General features: G+C 33.6%; 1 protein-coding gene and 1 long non-coding RNA gene across 8 annotated transcripts in view; one reads left to right on the top strand and one right to left on the bottom strand.

The window, feature by feature from the left end:
* The window catches only part of LOC121590281 (homeotic protein ultrabithorax), a 125,167-nt gene extending 114,895 nt beyond the window's left edge, over nucleotides 1-10,272 (top strand). For 6 of the 7 annotated variants that reach the window (XM_041909793.1, XM_041909791.1, XM_041909789.1 and 3 more), the window contains one exon: nucleotides 7,180-10,272. In XM_041909793.1, the coding sequence (XP_041765727.1) occupies nucleotides 7,180-7,472 (293 nt within the window). In that variant the 3' untranslated portion in view covers nucleotides 7,473-10,272. The remainder of the gene's footprint in view (nucleotides 1-7,179) is intronic. The other variant, XR_006004401.1, reaches the window with a different exon arrangement.
* An 8,885-nt stretch (nucleotides 10,273-19,157) lies between these two features.
* On the bottom strand, nucleotides 19,158-19,943 carry LOC121589163. The gene is made up of 3 exons (XR_006004269.1): nucleotides 19,759-19,943; nucleotides 19,352-19,669; nucleotides 19,158-19,252 (listed from the first exon to the last, which is right to left on the bottom strand). It is a non-coding gene; the product is annotated as an uncharacterized LOC121589163 (long non-coding RNA).
* Between the last annotated feature and the right edge of the window lie 282 nt (nucleotides 19,944-20,225).

The following is a 20,225-nucleotide window of genomic DNA, read 5'->3' as shown; positions in this document are numbered from 1 at the left end:
GTTCACGAACGGAATGGAAACTCCATGCACTTTCTATGCATTGCTTAACCATTGCTCTGCCAAAATCGACTTTGATGCAGCTCCAGCGAATGCGCATCGTTTCTTCCTAAATTATGATGCGTACACACCACTATGGTGGTATCCTTCCTCTCGTATTGTCGTGAAAATTCATTATATCTCCGTACTTAATTTATGAACGTTGCTCAGGATATTACGTAATGGACGCATATTTTATTGTATCGGATTAAATTAAACATTGTTCGGTCGATAATAAATGGTATTCTATACACTATTAAACCGCTGCAAGTAACATCGAAATCTTCAACTTAATGCTATATTTTAGAACTCAATGCATAATAGTGCTAAGAGGTGGTCGATGTAACAATGCATCAATCTGGTATCGTTCAAGTTCTATGAGGCGCTAGAACTATGAGAAGCTGGTGACTATGAACATCACAATCTTGAAAACTTTCTCTACCCAATGAAGCTTTGAATTTTCCTGAGGCTAGGTTTATAATCAAAGGCCAACATGATGCCTATATTCCATAAGCTCGTAGCCAATTAAGGGCTTCTGTATTGTTTATCCGAGGCACCGCATAAGCAAAGTTAGTTCAGAATTAGCGCTTGTGGCTTTAGTGTTATTGTAATCATTGTTCTGAGACCTCACTAGGATTGGAGATTGTGTCGGAAAATATTGCTCTAGTTGTGCAGTATCTTAATCCATGCACCTCGAAATCTTTCTATTCACCAGTTCTTCTTCTTATTCTATTTTACGTAACAAACTAGACAGTCATGTCGGTCTATTTAGGCATTTGGGAATTATTGGTATGCACCACGCACCTGGATAGTCAGTCCTTGCTATGAGAAGATGGCCCATGTGAGGCATGAACCAACGTTGGACCTAGTTGCATAACATAACCTCATAGTAAAACTTTAACTATAAAGCAAAACAAAACTTCGCAGTAAAATTTTAAACAAATAATTTTATTTGTTTGAGCTTTTCAATTCATTTGATATGCTATAATTTTTGATTTTTTATATAATATTATTGTAACTGATAATGTCTGGTTTTCCGATACTAGCCGGCTTTTGTTACATTTGACAGCAGAAATCATTTCAACACTCTATACAACACTACACGACAAACAACGCCACAGATTTTTCTTCTTCTTTGGCACAACAACCGCTGTCGGTCAAGGCCTGCCAGTACCCACTAATGAAGTGAGCTTGGCTTTCAGTGACTTAATGTTACCATAACAGGATAGTCAGTCCTACGTATGGGGGCACGGTCTATTCGGGACTTGAACCCATGACGGGCATGTTGTTACGTCGTACGAGTTGACGACTGTACCACCAGACCGGCCCCATCCCCGGCCACAGATTTTTAGTTTGGATTATTTCAGCCTGAAAAATATGTGCATGGGTTTGTGTGGTTCATTGCAGGCTCGATGAGGTTAGCTCATCAATGACTGATTTAAGTTTCTGAAGCATACAAATAGTGTCAAAGAAGGTAAAAAATTATTTAGTTTTATATTAAAAAATCATTGCAATTACTCTAACCCATTTCAAACAGATATAGGACAACAAAACAAGACTTATCTTTGTTTGTACAGTAGAATGTTGATTATCCAAGCAGCTCGGGACCTGACGGTTACCGGTTAATCGATTTCCACGGATAATAGGCCATGCAATGTCAAATTCATATTTTCTTTACTCTTTGGTTTTACTAAAAGTTCGCTTTGAAGCAATCGATTATTCAATAGTATGATATGTTTTTATTCAGGATTTCTTTTCAAAAGAATTTCATTTTTATTATTGAAAATATCATTTTTCTGGTTTTTTGTGTTCAACCTCCGCTGTTAAATCGGTGCTTTCTCAATTTATTTATAACAAGTAACTGAATAGTAGGTCCTTCTAGAATAAGTCCTTCTGGTAAGAAAAGGAACTAAATGGGACCAGTCCGGCATCCTAGAAGCCACCGTCGCTCTAATATTAAATAGCCCATACTTCATTATTGTTTTCATTATTGGTATTGTTAAAGTATGACTTTAACTCCATATACTAGTTCGTAATATGTTTCATTGTAAATCCTTTTGGGACGATATATCATCAATATCATATGCAACATTTTCTATTGGGTGTGGGGTTTTTTACAACTTGAAACCAATTAGATTTATGAAACATGGTTTCTTCGAATATATATTTTGAATTAAAACATTAGTAGATAAGTGGTCCATGTACAAGAATAAAACATATATAACAAGGATAAGAACTACATATTGCTAAAATTGTTATAATGTTTCTTTAAAAAGAAAGCTGATAGTATTTATGATTATTCTTTTGAAAATTAAATCTAAAAATTAAGTATAAAATATGCAAGCGAAATAAAAAATGTTTCAATTATGTGTGGATACGAAAAATTAAGAAGGATTGCCACTTATAGCCAAATACTAGTCTCAAATGTGTTAACCCAGTATGAATTGTATAGAATAAACATACTAAATTCTTTTACCTTAAAATGAAATGGTTTTTAATAATCACTTGTTTAAATTTAAATAAGTTATCCACTGTTACAAGAAATATTAAAAGAAAATATTAAAAAAAGTTTTACGTGCTTTTGTCATTGATTAATTGAATTTTTCCTCCAAACTACTTAGTAGTGCAAAATATTAAGATCAATGATATTTGGTTACCATGGTTCAAAATATAACAAATGGCTGTCTAACATGAGGTTAAATACTTATTCACGTTAAAGTTGATTTTATCAAATGTATATATTTTTTGACATTCATATTGTTCATTCAGTCCTTCAGTGTACATTCAGTCCTTCGAACAATGTACATACGCTAGCAGCCGCTTATTTCATAATGTGTTTTTAGCATGAACAGAAACTTGAAACGCGTTATGTTCTATTAGAATAATCGCATAGCAGAGTGACCATTTTTAAGTGATTGTAGTACAATTTGTTGTACAAAGTAGCAGTGGAGGGAAGAATTCTAGGATTGAGACCATAACGGACATGTAGTTAAGTCATGTAAGTCAATGACTGTATCACGAGACCACCCTTTTTTCAGAATCTTATTATACATTATATGTTTCAGCCTGTCTCGTGGTACAGTCGTCAACTCGTACGACTTAACAAAATGCCTATCCTGGGTTCAAACCCCAAATAAGCCGAGCCGCTATACGTAGGAATGACTAGCCGGCGACGGGTAAATCAAATAAGTCATTGAAAGTTAAACCCACTAGTAATGGTGCAGACAGACCTGAAGCGACCTCGGTTGCTGTGCCACAGAAGTAAAAGGAAAAGAAATATTATGTATGTTATGTTATGTTATTATTATGTTATGAAAAAGGCTAAAATGTAATCAGAATCTTTTTAGTACGTTTTTTAAGGTATATAAAACAGAGTACGCATTTAAATCGCCAATGTCACTGTAACAAGACATATCGGTTTCGATGCACTGCTTAGTTGGAGGCATTGTTAACCATGGGAAGATACTGAAGAAAAAAAAAATAGTTAGATGGTGCACAATGACGGTCTTTGCCCAGCTATAAGAATGTCTTCAATTCGTGATTTCAATTTCATGTTCTTGTTACATCTTCGCTGAATTTCCATGTTTCGCCAACACAAGTTAAATTTTTTGTATGAATAGTAACGCTCTTTTAAGTTAAACTTAAATTTTAACAGCTTAAAATATAATTATTGCCTAGATAAACTGTGACTATTTGATCTTTTAGAATATGATCATAATCGGTAAATGTACATTTACCTATTTTATAGGTTCGTTACAACAAGTTTACATCGCTTCCACAGTTGTAGCAGTTTTATACTGTTCATTCCAGAATAGCTCACCTTCATTAATGATATATATATATATATATATATATATATATATATATATATATATATATATATATATATATATATATATATATATATATATATATATATATATATATATATATATATATATATATATATATATCTATAGCTTCCACAGTTGTAGCAGTTTTATACTGTTCATTCCAGAATAGCTCACCTTCATTAATGATATATATATATATATATGATATGTATATATATACACACACATATATATATATATATATATATATATATAATATATATATATATATATATATATATATATATATATATATATGTGTGTGTGTGTGTGTGTGTGCACGGATGTTTTATTTTATCGACTAAAGTTTCACTTTCAACATAAATAGACTAGTCTGATTTGAGATTTGCTCATTTAGTTAAACATATTTAAATTTGAATGAATAACTCCTGAATTGATGATTTATTGATCAGTAGTTTTACTTTGAATCGTCGCTATCATGAACAATTCAGTTATCACAGTTTTTCAGTAAGTGCATGTGTGTAAAAAAATAAAATTGTGTATGGGGATGCTGATTCTGCGCAATAATTTATGAGCACAGGCGTGATCATGTTCCTTGATCTTTCTCGGAGCAGTTTAATGGTTTTGCTGATGTTTCAGTTCTCCGTCCTCGCCTTCATCATCTAAGGAGGAGCTTCGGAAACGTTGGAAAACAGGCTACAATGCTGGGTCATGATTACACTTTGCTCTCTTTTTCTTCAGTTATTGCCTCGGCTGTCTTAAAACATTTTTCGTTTCTTCTTCTTGCCCTATTCTGTTTCGGCGCTTTGCGTGTCTATTTTTTTTACTTGGATGCTGTTGACTTCGTTATGAAGTACAGGCAAGGCTTATCGTTTTTCGTTTCATTTTGCGTCCATTCCACCATTAGTTGAACCTCATCTGACGAAACAACGATGTCGTAGTACAATCGTTCCTTTCTTTCGCTGATCTGTTCTTGTTTAAGATCCAAATAACCTTAATGTAAACGTTTTGGATGTGCATGCATGTGTGTGTTCGCTTATGCGATCAGGTTCTGTTTTTCTTTGTGTGAAGGGGATTCGAAACGAAAAATCCTATGGCTGAAATACAAGCTTAAATTATCTCTATATCTACCTTGGGTTACTCTGTCATGCTGTCAAACCAAGAAGCAACCGTTCGATATTTTTAGGACCAAACATTCCAAAATAGACTTGTCTAAGCTAAAATCTAGTCCCCTTAATTATAATGTTAACATCCCTTCCACGGTAGAATGATCTCCGCACATATTTGATCTCCGAGCCTGGCTCCGGTGCCTTTTGATGATGCTCATACCATTGAAATCAGGTCGGAAACCAAATCTATCCACACATTCTAGAATTGGCTTTCCCACAGATGTCTTCATGAATAAATAGCAATAGAAGGTTTGGAGTCCAAAATTTCTTGCATATTCTTGTTGGTTTACTTCAATTCAGAGAAAATATGAAGTTTCTTTTTTCGTGAAAGATACATATTATACTAGCACAAAAGGGAAATATAATAGTAATAATAAATATAAATAATAAATAATACTAAATAATAGAAATAATAATAAATATGAATAATAATTCTAAATAAAAATAATTGCACTTTAATCTGTGAATTTTTTTACTTTACTTTGTTAATGAAATGTGGCTGTGCGTATGGAATCACGTAGCTAGTTTATCAGCCACTTTCCCAAACTGGATAGAATTCGCGAAAGATGGAATTAATTGTCAAATGACATCAAATGTAGGTTTCCTTTAATATTTTATGAATTATTTGCAATAAAGTACATATTGCAGAGCAGGACACTCATGAAATAAATTATAGCAATCATTGTATCCAGGCAACTGCATACTCGTTCCTCTTCAACCGAGTTTAAGAAAGCGGTTTAATATTTTAGTTTAAATATTAACCTATTCTGCCCGATTACCTATTGCTAACTGTCTAATGCTATTGGTGGTTTTATGTATGCGATATTATCTTTCACGGAGGGTCGAATTTTCGACATCAACGTGATATGACATTGCTATTTTACTCATTTTTAGGTCAGTAGTGATATTTTGACAGTGCGATAATTTGGATTCACTAGTTAAAATCCGGATGCAGAGCTACGGAAAAGATTTCTGAGGAGTAAACTCAAAAGTGCCCATGATGGATTGCCAGGAATATTCCAGTGTGCTAGGTCAGCAAGAAAATCTAAAAGGGCAAAGATATATCGCAGTTCATTTCCTGCTCCTGTTTCTCAAAATGGCCATTTAAGATTAACTGTAAACCTATTTGCAGGTATTCAAAGCATGACGGGCATGTTGATTGGCCCACCTCCACAACACATAATATTATTCTTTCAAGTTCAACTCATTATCTTCACAATTTTGCGTCAATCCATACAAAATCACTGTGGGATCTAGGATTAAATTATTTCTATTTGAATTCAAATTATGCTATACTTACATGAATTAGAAGAAACTGATCCACAGTAAATATATAAAATTATTAGAATATTTTTACTGCATAAATTTAACTGCTCAAACTACTCAAAAAATTAAAAAAATTAGTAATGAAATGTGGGGCAAATAAATATGCAGGTACAAACCGAACGGAGATTGAATTTGAAAAAAAAAATGCAAATTTGTATTCAAATATCTTATCCTGTTACATTGTAGAATATACTTTTCATGTTCTATTACATTTATCGCATATCATTTAGTTTTCGTTGCACATAATTCATACATTTTATAATATTCCTAAATTATTTCTTTATGTGTTTGATAATCTCTGCTTTCCTTCAAACATTTGTTAAATTGTCAACCAGCTTGGAGAAAACTCGTTTTCGTTTGGGTGTTCATCATTGGGTGTTCATCATTGGGTGTTCAAATACCACTACATTTAAATAGCATCTAAGTAAAATAGAAGTGATTGGATTGTAAGACTTGTTCACTATGGACTAGATAGACCTTTTTTACAATTCAGTTGCCCTGCATTGTGTGCTGCAGAAACATCGCTGGTCGAGTAGCAAAAGAAAAATTGAATATTGAGTTGCATGTCTTGCGATTTAAGAACGTTTCAACACGTAGAACATGGTTTTCGGGTTATTAGCTGATTGTCCGTTACTTTATGAATGTTTCAGTTAAGCCCAAGAAATTTAACATAAAAATTTCATGTACTTAAATGGGCGTTATGCTTCGTTTCTTTGTAGCTCTCTCATTTAAGTAAATTAAAAGAAAATACTGTTTTGTTCACGAGAATAATATTGTTCACAATGGTTTGTTTTTGTTTTTCTTTTCTTGCTTAGGTGCAAATGGATTACGAAGAAGAGGACGCCAAACTTACACAAGATACCAAACGCTGGAATTGGAGAAAGAGTTCCACACTAACCACTACCTGACCCGTCGACGCCGGATTGAAATGGCACATGCTCTATGTCTAACAGAGCGACAGATCAAAATTTGGTTTCAAAACCGCCGAATGAAGCTAAAGAAGGAAATTCAAGCCATCAAGGAGCTAAACGAGCAAGAAAAACAGGCTCAGGCTCAAAAAGCAGCCGCTGCAGCAGCTGCAGCGGCTGCATTACACGAGCAAAACTAGGGGTTACACCAACAACACACCAATCACAGTAGTGCAAGTAATTATTTATTCTAAATAATGAATTCCGGTCAAATCAGGAAACAGATCAATATGACATGACAGATTGATTGTTTGTTCTTTATTTCATCATATAATACAGGTAGGCATAATATATCCATTTTGTTTGGTTGTGTAGCCTCAGAGGCATTACAATATTTTTTTAACTGTTGTATAAGTTTTTTGCAATCTTAAAGACTGTTTATCTGTTCCCAGTGTTTATCTTCTTTGGCAGGGATTATTTTCAATTCATACTCCTATCCTGTTCACCAAATTTTTTCTTATTAAATCCTTTAATATGTTATTTTGCTTTCAGTGGGTTGTGCCGATGATAAATACTAAAACATAGATAAACAAGATAATTTTGTGTTTAGGTAATTTTCTTTCGGCATTTACGGTGAATGGTGGTGGTGAAATGGTGAACCTAAATAAAAAAAATTCTATGACCGATTACTCGACATCCTAACGGGTAGACACATTATTCTTCTTGTTCTCATTTTCACAACAATAATTGGCCGTCTAAACCAACCATAGTCACTAATGAGATCGCCTATTTGGGAATAATTCGTGTACCCATAGCATTGCACTCAGTACCACATATGGAGGTTTCGGTCAATACGGGAATTCAAGACATGACGTACATGTTGTTAAGTCGTGAGATTTGACGACTGTGCTAGTGTACCGATAGGCAAACATGTTTACAAATACTTTTTCAATCCCATTTCCTATCTCTAATCCTAAATCGAACATATAGGTTAAAGACCATTCCTAGTGTCCAAATCATGTTTCCATATTGTTGTGGCTATGATGCTGTTGAGCACGACTAATGGCATGTATGTCACACATTGTAATATAGGCACGTGGCGACAGTAACACAATATATACGATACAGAAAGAACAAGAACTGCATAACAGTAAGCTGAAAACAATACACAGCTCTAAATTATCAATGTACAAAATTCAATCAGTCTACAATTTAACAAACTGCGCAAGGCAGGAAACAATTTAGTCGAAACCAATACATATAAGAAAGGAATCTCATTCATATAATTGCTATACGAATGAATCTAAAGAAAACTTCAGCAGGATGTAAATCATTATATTCATTTGTCTACTGCAAAAAATATCCAAAGTATGTCGATAACTGTAAAAATTGCTTCACAAAGCTGTTTGAAAAGAAAATTCTAGGATCCCGCTTTTTAAAATACATTTTTCTGAACCGAAAAAAAACTAGTAATATGTTTTCGTTTGTGATGCAACACGCTGCAATATTATTAAGATATGTCAAATATCTGAACTTTAATATAATATGATATAGTTCTTTCGTATATGTTCCATTGATTTTACTTTACTTAGAGCGATTTTTAGTATTTAATTAATTATGCGTACGAATATCGTACCAACTGCGTACGAATATCGTAGCAGTAAGTAAAATAATTTAGTTTGGTTTTCCATAAAAAAGGCTAGGAATAAAACCAACACATGTAAAAAACACACATTAGAATGGGAGACTTAGACAAATGTTTGTAATGATCTGTAATGTTGGTTTGTTATTTATTTTGAATATTGTAGCTGTACTTTCAGCCATTTTCTCAAGTAGTTTTTACTATGTTGTCTATTTAAATCAGTTGTTTTACGATTTTTGCGATTTTTGTGTTGTACATACAGAAACATTTAAAAATATTTTGCCGGAACAGACTGTTTTGTATTAATCTTTTCGATTACTCTTCCTCAATTCGTACTTATCCGGTTCCCAGTGTATTATGACTCCAACGCGAATGTCCTTTTGATTTTTTTTACGTCAATAAATACCGATGTACTTATTTATTACCATTTTTATAAAAAGAAATCTAATTTAACTATAAACAAACATCTTCAAAAATTTAGTTTATCGTCATGTCCAAGCAACGGCTGGCATTTGATCTACCTTATTGATGACTTATATTGGCTGGAAATGATTTCGACATTCATTTCGCGGTGAAATGAAACACAACATTAAATGGTTACTCAACGTATACTTTAAAATAAATCTTATACAGAATTCCCGGAAATAGACATCCATTTGATACATGTTGCTGTTCTGTGGTTCTTCTGCGATTGATGAGAACGAGTTGCATAACATTGTGAGGAATGTACAGGAGAGTGGGAACCAAAAAAAATATCTAGGACGGAAATACGTAACTGTAGATTTAATGAACACTTTCGAAAAGAAACTTATAATTAATGAAACAAGCAAACCTAGTTTCGGTTAGTGATGTTAATTTCGCCCAAGAGAATAAATGAGTTGAACAAGCGAATAAAAACGATACACGTGGTTGCTGAGAGTGTTGAATTCCTTCGAGGAAAGAATTTAAATGCTAGTTTAACCTAGCGCAAAAAAAACTTTTGAAAGGGTTTGTTTGCACAATTTCTTCTCAAAAAAAGCCTGCAAACAAAACATTGAATGTATACGTAACTAATTCGTAAGGAGATTCTTGTATTTAAATAAGAATAATTAATATGGATTAGCAAATAAAACAACGCGCAACAGCAAACAAATTTAGAAGAATAGAACAGTGGAAGAATTCAACAAATGGCAGAATTAAAAACTAAACTATAAATTAAAATGTGGAAAACAACACCCGTCTAACAACCAGTGAAAAATATTATAATGAAAGGTTTAGTTTGTGCTTTTCCAATACGAGTAATTAAGTGAATTAAGTAAACTACAAGTCCCAAAGTAGAGTACATGTGACCACTAAATAAATAATTTATCATTGCTTTATTGAGTCTTGACGTAAAATCGCGATAAGCAAAATCACACTGTCATGAATAGAGCAAAAATTCGAAAGAGCAAAGAGGCATTATTTTGCCAATAGTTTAAGTAACTAAATTTGAGCAGTTCGATGCAATGCACACGCTGTTCGATAACTATTAGAAGTACAACTGCAAGAAGCTCAAACTGTACACGAGGAGAAGAAGACAAAAAGAGAAAAAATATTTTCTCTCGCCAGATCGGAGTGGAAACATAAAAACTACCTAAAGCAAAAGAAAAGTTTTTAAAGATGACAAAGAGAGTCATACTTTTAGAAACATACCGAAAGCAATTTGTCAGATTTGTCAGAAAATAAATGAATCGATTACAACAGAAAATTATCCCGCATTTTGTTACACTATTTGATGTCCTTTCTTATAGATTCTGGAGATTTTAATACAAGTGAGTAATCGAAATGTCATGGTCATGGCTTCGTTAAATTGAATTTATTACTTTAAATTTAAATTATCGATTGAGAATGAATGTGAAATTTCATTCTTAGTAACGGTTTTAATTGATGCAACTTTTGTTAGTTTCAGTGGTGACGTCACGCTTTTTTTATTTTCTTTGTTTTTGGCTATCGTTCAAATTTAATGTGAGTATATTCAAATCATCTCGGACAAAATTCAAATCATCTGCGATTTTGGCTGTTCGTCTCGATTGATTTTCCCTTCGAGACTTACAAAACAACAAGCATATTTCAAAGAACAATCGAGTCAAATTTCTCGATTCGACACTAATTGAGTAAATGAATAGAATAAGCCTTATAAAACCGTACTGGGAAATTGTATCGCGTTCATTCAGTCATTATTTTCATATTCTGGAAAACAAAAAAGATAATATTGTTCTGACAACGATTTCTGTAGACCATGCTTCATCAAATTAACGGTCGAAATTGAGTTGCGATAATTAAGTGCAGGAATGTGATCCTGTAGGTCATAATTTACCTCTCTTACCAATATAAAACCGGAACGAAACTAGAAATGACACAGCGCATGCGTTCCAGATGAACATGCACATGGCGTCGGATGACATAAATTTCAAATCTTCTGCCTCTTTCTAAAAATCAAGCGTACATCATTTCATCCCTTTTCAATAGAATTTCCATTCGTAGTAGTGCGTGTGTTTTACGATAGGAGGCAACACTGTTTCATGATGTTGTGAGCCGTTGTTTCTAGATGGCACTACAATTCAAACTTTTCCTGAAAATATACAGCGTATTCTAACGCTAGTATGAGTAACTTTAATTCATTTATTTTAAAATCACAGATTTTTTTCCTTTAACAGCTGTTTTTTGCAAAAAATTGTTTTAATGAAAACTACAACAAATTTCACTTTTAACTTATTTGATTCAATTTTACAATTGATGCAATGCTGGCATTAAAATTACAATGTCATAACAATAAACAATAATAACAATAATCACAATAAATCCAAAATTGATTTTCACCAAATAAACCACGTCAAGAATTTAAAAAGGCTAGATTGCGAAAAGGACTTTCAGATTTTATTATTAATGATAAATAATGTATTTATTAGATAAATATCATTTTAATCACAGCAAATCATATTTGTTACATTTGATTGTTTGATATTTTGTAATAGAAACATAGATTGTCCATCTTGGACAATCAAAAAACACTTTTTGAAACACTATTGGGACAATATTCGTACTGCACTTGTGGTATAATTTATATTATATCTATATTTTTGAAATAAATTAATATATTTAAAATTTGAGCTCTGCTCTATTTATGAGAATATAAAATAACGGAATTATGTAACTTAATATAAAATGAAATGTTCGTTATGATATTCTATAGAATTGATGAACGCTGTAATATATGAAATGAAATTTTGTATGTTTAAAACGATTAGTATTAGAGTAATCAAAGATAAGTTCATATCCCTTGTTTATTGAAGGTTATTGATCAATTTTATCGTTGATTTATTTTTTACAGATGCATCAACAGTGTTTTGGAAATAGTTTCAAATTCAAAAACATTTTTTTTTCCAAAAAAGTTATACTTACTTTAGATATCAGTATTAAACCCTCGAATGCGTTCAATGTCTTTATGTTTACGTTTTTGGCATATGAAACTATTTCAGCTCTAACTCTACTTTATTACTAATACTTATGAAAAGTTAAAAAGTCTTATAGCTAACTATACAGCATAACCTACAATTATAAAAGATATCTCTTACAAGTTCATTTTTCATAAAATCTCCTAATGATAATCAATGTTCTTTCATAAACACTGCAACAACAACCTTAATATTAAATTTAATGCGAATCAATGTTACTTGCACAAAATGCAATCTTTGAGGTGTTTACGAATTTTATTTTATACTACACGATGACCATGTTGAGCTACTGATATTTCGATGAGCTATTGATATTTATTGTGTACGTATGGAGTCTGAGCTTGCTAACGCTTAATGAATTTAATTGGTGTTCGATAGACCAGAGGCACTTTTGTTTTTACACTACACACTTGTTTTAGCAAGACACGTTTTATAATGATGACGATGATGAACTGCAGTTTAATTTAAGCTCGCATGGTTTGTTATTATCCAACAATCATCTACGAGGTCGTGAAACCACACTCTAAGGCATTGGTTGATTGTAGTGAGGAACGAAATTAATTTTAGACAACAACAGCACAACGAACACTTTGGAAGACTGTTCAAGTGTTTTTGCTTTTCATCGACATGAACACATTGGTCGACGACTCTAGTTTCTCAATAGTGCATTCTCGTGGCTCAGGGCCATGTTGTTTCACTTTACTTCCATCGTCATTCCTCATTAATTGAATTCGAAAGACTTCAATTACCTCCCGATTGGTCGCATGTATGTGTAAATTGCTTTTCAAGATTGTACAATGTTATTGAGCAAAGTATCACGTTGACACAGTTCAAAAAACAATTTTCTGACTTATTTAAGATATTAGGCGATTCAAACATGTTTCCTAGAAACTTTATTAGATCTTGTTAGATAGTTATATTTTTCACAATGGCTATGGTTTAATTTTATACAATCATAACATTATTATTTCAGAAAACTGTAATTATTCATTAAAAACTGTTTTTTATTTATTTCAACCACACAGATTATTTTTGCACCCAAAGGAAAGTTTGTTTTTTTTTAAATAATTTTAAAGTAATTCAAAATGACTTATTTTAACTTAATTTCTTTGAATATTTGGTTGAACTAAATTCAACAATCGTTGAATTGATATTGTTTACATTACGCGATGTGACACTACGCTATGCTCGGAGTAATAATATCGCAAACGTCTCATTAATGAAAAGGAAAATCGACAAGCACATTCGTAATACAAAATCGAGCTAACCTGCTTACCTTGTATGTCCGCTCAAAATGATATGGAAAGAAAACCGACGAAAAATTATACGATTCTGAATGTGATCTAGTAAAAAAGGAAGACTGAAATAAATTATTTATGAGCATCCAAACCACACGATCCTCTCCACAGATCTCGTCTCAGAATTCATCACCGTTTTAACAATTGTCTTCGTCGTCTTTATATGGAAGACTTTTTCGTATTGCATACATTGTGTGCGTTCATCGTTTGGTATAAGCTTGTAGCATGAATAATTTTGCGTTTGTCTTTGCTAAAGGATATCGCAAAAAAAAACTCTCATTCTGCGCAAGAGAGGTAAAACACTATGAAAACAAGACAAACATATTCACTGCATCCCGTTCCACAATCCTCAAGTTTAAACATGAATTCATTCGGCATACTACTGGTTCCTTCGTTGTACTGGAACAGGTTTTTTAGTTCAACAAATAACAATAAAAATGCTACGAAAAGAAAATAACTTGACGAGTTCTTGAAGTGCAAGCCAGCAAAAGTTCAACAGGTATGTGAAGAAGGAAAGATGATGAAAGTGTATGCAATTTAACTGAGGCTTATGTATGGTATTTCAAGGCAACCAATCAAACTAAAATCATCCAACGTTACCAAAACTATTTGGAAAAAGGAATTTGGCCATGTTTGGTAGTCGATCCGTCTCCATGAAGAAACCGTGTCTTTGTGGAAAGTACAAAAAGCAGGCAAAGTTAAAATCTACAGAGAAAATTGAAGACCAGTAGGTCTATCAGAAAGGTATCGTGAATCAGAAAAATTGTATTGCATCAGAAACAAAAAATATTATTTTTGATTGATTTTTCTCATTGAACTAATAAAATTATACTGTGAAGTAGATTTTGAAAAAAAAGTAACATGTTACTGTCCGGGTGTACAAAACCTTGATCCAGTTTTTGTACAAAACCTTGATCCAAATCACATGAAACTGTATATTACATTTAGGTTTGTGCCGAAAAAAACGTTGACACACTTTTTTCAATCTTGAGATGTTTTTTTTTATTCAGTTTTGCTAATCTTCAGATGTTAGAATGCCCAAAGAATCAAAGCTTAATTTCATGTGGAAATCTTTTAAAATCTGATCTTTTTCTTTTCTTTTTTTCTGATTAAATTGCATTAATCACTAAGAGTGGTACTGGAAAAATCATTGCAAGGAGTATAAATCCACATAACACTCCAAACAAATAAACTGGAGTTCCAAACAAATAAACTGGAGTTCCAAACAAATATTTAATAGTTCCTTGAACTAATTGTGCTGGTTTGACTCGTCCCTAATGAAATGTAAAAAAAAATTTTTTGGTTGAGTCTCAAGAAGAAGATGCAGTTTCAAAATATATTAAAAAGTTACGAAACTATATTCTTGAGACGGAATCATATATTATCACATCATATAAAATAATTCATTTAGTAGCTAAAATCTACCACTTCAAACAAAATTACACCAAAATTAGTTTTGTATAGGCTGAAAACATCAAAATTTGACTTAAATACGTGGAAATTTGTGATACACGGCTTCTTTTCAGTACACATTGATAGCATATCTCAGGGATAACTTGTATGTTGTGTATCAGTTGTAATATGCACATCTTTCTTAGGTTCTGGTTGGATGGGTAATGAGGACACAAAAGGCCGCCAGATACTGTTATGCTTCAAATTACGGGCAGCTTCAAATTCGGGACATTCGTGGTGTTTTTATTTAAGTTTTTTTGTATTTTGACTCTTGTTATGCCACATATTTTTTTTTTTTATATGATTGCCATGATGTACTACAATCGATTAAAAATGTTTCTGACGCCTAGTAGGCCCTGATGACACAGTAAATAAATATTTTTTGGCGGTCTGTTCGTCACCACATACATTCTTAACAGTTTCCTTTCCTAGATAATTCCTATCAATCTTACCCAAGTGCATAGAAATACATCCGAATATATTGCGGAAGTGGCTATAAACGTGAAAATAGCAGTATTTTATCAAATTGTTCTGTGAATTTCATCCAAACTCATATTTAACTATGTCCGGAAATCGAAGCAAAATTTTGCATAATGTTTTTACTTCCGGACAACCGAAGTAAATTGTTACATATATCATAAAAATATGAATTTAAACAGTGACAATGACAAGAAAACCACTATACGTGAAGATATGTGACAAATGCCTAGATGGCCGTACGGTACAGATCGTCAATTCGTATAGAAGTTCTTAGGTTCTATGCTTGTACGAGCACAAGAGAAAAGCAGCATCCAGAGCCCATTGTTTTAAGACCGTCGTTCTGTCGGTCTAGGAGACTCCTACACTCAGAGTTGGGTGTTTAGAAAATGAAATAAGTTAAAAATTAAAAAGAGTGTAGCGTGAGTATGAATTTGAACAGAATAGATTTTGGGGCTTTCCGGAATTCGAATCAAAACGTCCTTAATTTGAAACATGAGCGAAACTATCCGGAATATGAATCAAAATAGGGTAACCAGTTTTCGGCAGGCTAGGGCAGCAGTTTCAAAAACACATTATTTTTCATGAAAGTTATGTTATTTTGTTGATAAATTATTGTAATATATTACGCTATTTGCCATTTCAACGCCTTTTTTACTTTTCGTGAAAATGCTAACATTCTTGCTATTTTCGGTAACGCGAGTACGAATCAGAAAATGTTTTTATTAATGTGAATAGGTATAAAAACTGTTTATAACCGTTTAACACTCTTGCTTTCTTAAGATTGGTTCAAAAGCACTTTAATTATTAGTTTTATGAGATCAGGTGGTGGAATATAGAGCATTTTGACAATTCGTCACTTGAAGCTAGGCCTACAGAATTAAAAAAATGTTTAAATTTTTTAATTTGTCAACATAATTTATCTTCAACATTTTTCCGATTAAATACACTTCAACAATGTATTTTGAGCTTTACGAGTTCTTATTTAACATTAAAACATAGATTGAAGTGTATTATTTCGTGTTATTTTGAGAATTTAATGTACAATTCATTGTGTTTTCGACATGTTTTAGGATGAAATCTAAGAAATCATTTATTTTTCCTATTTTAACATTAATTCCTCACTATCTACGAGACACATGGACAATTTAAGTGAGATTAGATCAAATAATTTTGAAATTTTGTGACTAAATAACAACAAGTCACCAAATCTTTTGTTAATATCCTTTCTTCCTGTGTCCTCTATTGTTGATTGTCAATCGCTTCAGAGTTTTTTAAATAATTTTTCATCTTGGTGCTCGTCTAATGGGTTAGTGCTTTGCCCCCCCTAAATGCTGTGTTGTCTCTTTTGGTCGTCCTAACAGAAAAATTTCATGAAATTACTTTTTTGGTCAAACTCAGATCTTTAGAGAGTCTTCTATTAAGGACCTTGGTGTTTGGCTCGATGACTCCCTCACAATCAAGGATCAGATCAATCATGTCGTTGCTAAAGCGAACAAAGCGTTGGACTAATAATTCGTCTTGCCTCTGAGTTGAGAGATCCGCTATGCCTGAAGGCCCTTTACTGTTGCTGGGTTCGATCTATACTGGATTACGCCAGTGTTGTGTGAACCCCGGCTGGAGGTGTCGCTATGCAGAGACTAGCGAGAGTGCAGAGGAAGTTTACGCGTATGGTTATTCGTAGATTTCTGCACGGACATAATGCACCTGTGCCCTCTTATTCTCTCCGCTGTCGTATGTTGGGCTTGATGGAAATCAAATCTCGGCATTCACACGTGCAGTCTTACTTCATTGCCAGCCTCCTGACCTCCAATATCGATGCTCCTTCGCTCCTCAGCTCCATTCCTATTTACGTCCCTTCTCGTCGTCTCCGCGACAGACCTCCCATTTTTATCCCCTTCCGCCGTTCTGTTTTTGGTCAGAGAGATCCATTTTTGAGAGCTTGCGCAGCATTTAATGAAGCTCATGATTTGTTCGACTACTACGTCGCCTTGTCCAGTTTTCGCTCTCGTCTTTCTGAGTCCTTGTCTCTATCATCAATCTCCCATCCTTAACACTTCCTTCTTCCTTAGTTTGTAAGACATATTATTGTGAAACCCTAGGCGGCTGACAATATAAAATAAATAATAAATAAATAAAAAATATATATTTCATATGTTCAATAAATCAATAGATATACAAAAATGCACGTGGCAACAAAGAAATCTGTTCTATTTGCTATGCTTTGTGTGCGAAAACCATTGGTTAACGGTTTTGAAATGATGTGAAGTCCCCACAAAGACCCTTTTCCACCACCTGATATTTTTAATACACCTTGGATGTGACTTATACAGGGTTTAGAATAAATAGAATAGAATATAATGCAATAGAATAAAGAACATTTGCCATTGAAATCGACACCTTTGATTTCGATGTCAATATTTTCCACGACCCGGATGACAATTTCAGCACGGAAAATCGAGTTGACATATGATGCAAGTCGCTTACCGTTTCGCTTTTCAGACGAAAACGATCTCACTATGAGCAGCAAGCTGTGAGAAAAAAGTGAGGGGAAAATCAGTGCAATCATCGTCATGGTTGTCATGGCGAAAAAAAAGGTATTCCCCTCTTTCACTTTTTTCCACCTTTACATCCCTAGTACACTCTGACTCTTCCTTTCTATTCAGTTCATCTGTTGACTTGTTGTACTGCCGTGGTTGGATTTGATCCGCAGTACATCAAGTCAGAACAGCTCAATTAAACTTGTAAACCATTGAAGGCTTCGAAATTTAGGTCGTTTAAAAGGCACTAGTAGACACATCCAAACGTATAGAACAAATAGATCAACGCACCAGTGAAATTATTGACGATGATATCGTGTTACCTTGGATGATTGCATGGAGTTTGAGAAACATCAATGGATGATAAAGAACGAACGAGGTGCAAGTCGTGGTTTTTTTAGTTTTTAGATTATGGAAACAACATTGTTTTTTTTTTTATTTGTAAGCTGCAGAAGAAAGGACCAATGTATTATAATAAGAGGAACTTTTCGAATGCAGCACATACAAATTCTCCAAATTTAATGTGGCTTGCAGTGCAGTGGAAAACGAGTGTACTATCTCCTTCCACCAAACAAACTGAACTAAAAATAGATTTTTTTATTATTATTTGCGTAGATTTTTCAACGCGAACAGGCACTTAATGTTAGTTTCCTTCCTGTGATTTATAGGAGTTTTCCACAATTATACGTGCATTTTGAAAGTACAAAGTACCGTGAACGAAGAGATAAAAGAATGTGCTAAACTTTTAAATAAAATTAAGAACAGTTATTTAATATTATGTAATAACAGATGCTTTATTAATATAAGCCTTATAGCATATTTCTTATAATTTTGTAATAGTATCAGGAGGGTCATATGTGTTAGATGAATTAACATCGGCCAGTAGCATTCAACTGATTGTTTACTAAAATCTTCGTCCGTTGTAATGTCCCCAGTTCTAATCTCGAGTCTTCTATTTGGTGTAACGTCAAATACGCAGCCGGACATGCCGAACAGCACAGATTTCGAGGCTTATTCCGTATCACGTAGCCGAATAGTCAGTCCTTGCTGCGGAGCATTGACCTGATAGCACGATGCACGTATTCATACATCCAAGACCTACAAATAAATAACAAGTGCACATACACCAACCAATATGTATTTATAGTTTCCTAATACTATATCATTGAGTAATACTGTGTAATAAGAGATACTCACGTTTGATACATATTTGCGCCTCAGAAACAGCGATGATGGTCCAACATGTAATCCTGAATTGTTTTCTTCAATATAGTTAAGTTCTATCATCAATGGACACGCGAGGTCGAACATTGCTAAATTACAGTTCATATCTGCTACCATGATGTGAGCATTTGGCTCGACTTCGATTCGATTCGCAGTCTATCTACGTATTCAAGATCCGTATGCACTTCCTTTTCACTATGGGAGTCTTCAAGCGGATATTGGCCTTAGCATAACTGGGTATCATCATCTTCATCTTCTAGCGCTGCTTCATTTGTTGTTTATCACTTCAACCTGCCGATAATGGAACATTTATTGTCCTCTGTGTTATAAAAGTTATTCAATTGTAGTCAACAACACTTCGTTTGATATTTCACACTTACCTAGCGGCAGTACTTGAATGATTGACCCGGGCAGTTATTCATCATCTTCCCACACATGGTTTTACGTTTCCTTCAACGCATCGTGTGTCATGTGCAGTATTTCACTATAATTTAACGGATTCGGGATATTTGATATGCTATTTCAACAAAAGAATCGATAAATGTAGCCTGCGGACACTGAATGCACGTTTTACAAATGTAAACAATTCGTTGATGATCCAATGTTCTCCTAAAACCACAACACAATGGCGGCTCGATGAGGAGGAAATGTTTTTACTCACTCCAAAATTCGACCTCATCATGATTTCATCATGTGAGCGGCTGTTGCTTGATCATCTCATTAGAGCAATCATCGGCGATAGATTTGCTCACCATACAAACAAAATCATCTCGCCTCAGCGAGGGGAAAAAACAAGCTTGCTCAGTACGCAGGAGGAAACGATGATAGCCTCTCAGTATGGGTTGAA

The sequence above is a fragment of the Anopheles merus genome, chromosome 2R (assembly GCF_017562075.2).
Source record: "Anopheles merus strain MAF chromosome 2R, AmerM5.1, whole genome shotgun sequence".
NCBI lineage: Eukaryota > Metazoa > Arthropoda > Insecta > Diptera > Culicidae > Anopheles > Anopheles merus.
This window is presented reverse-complemented; position numbering and strand designations above follow the sequence as displayed.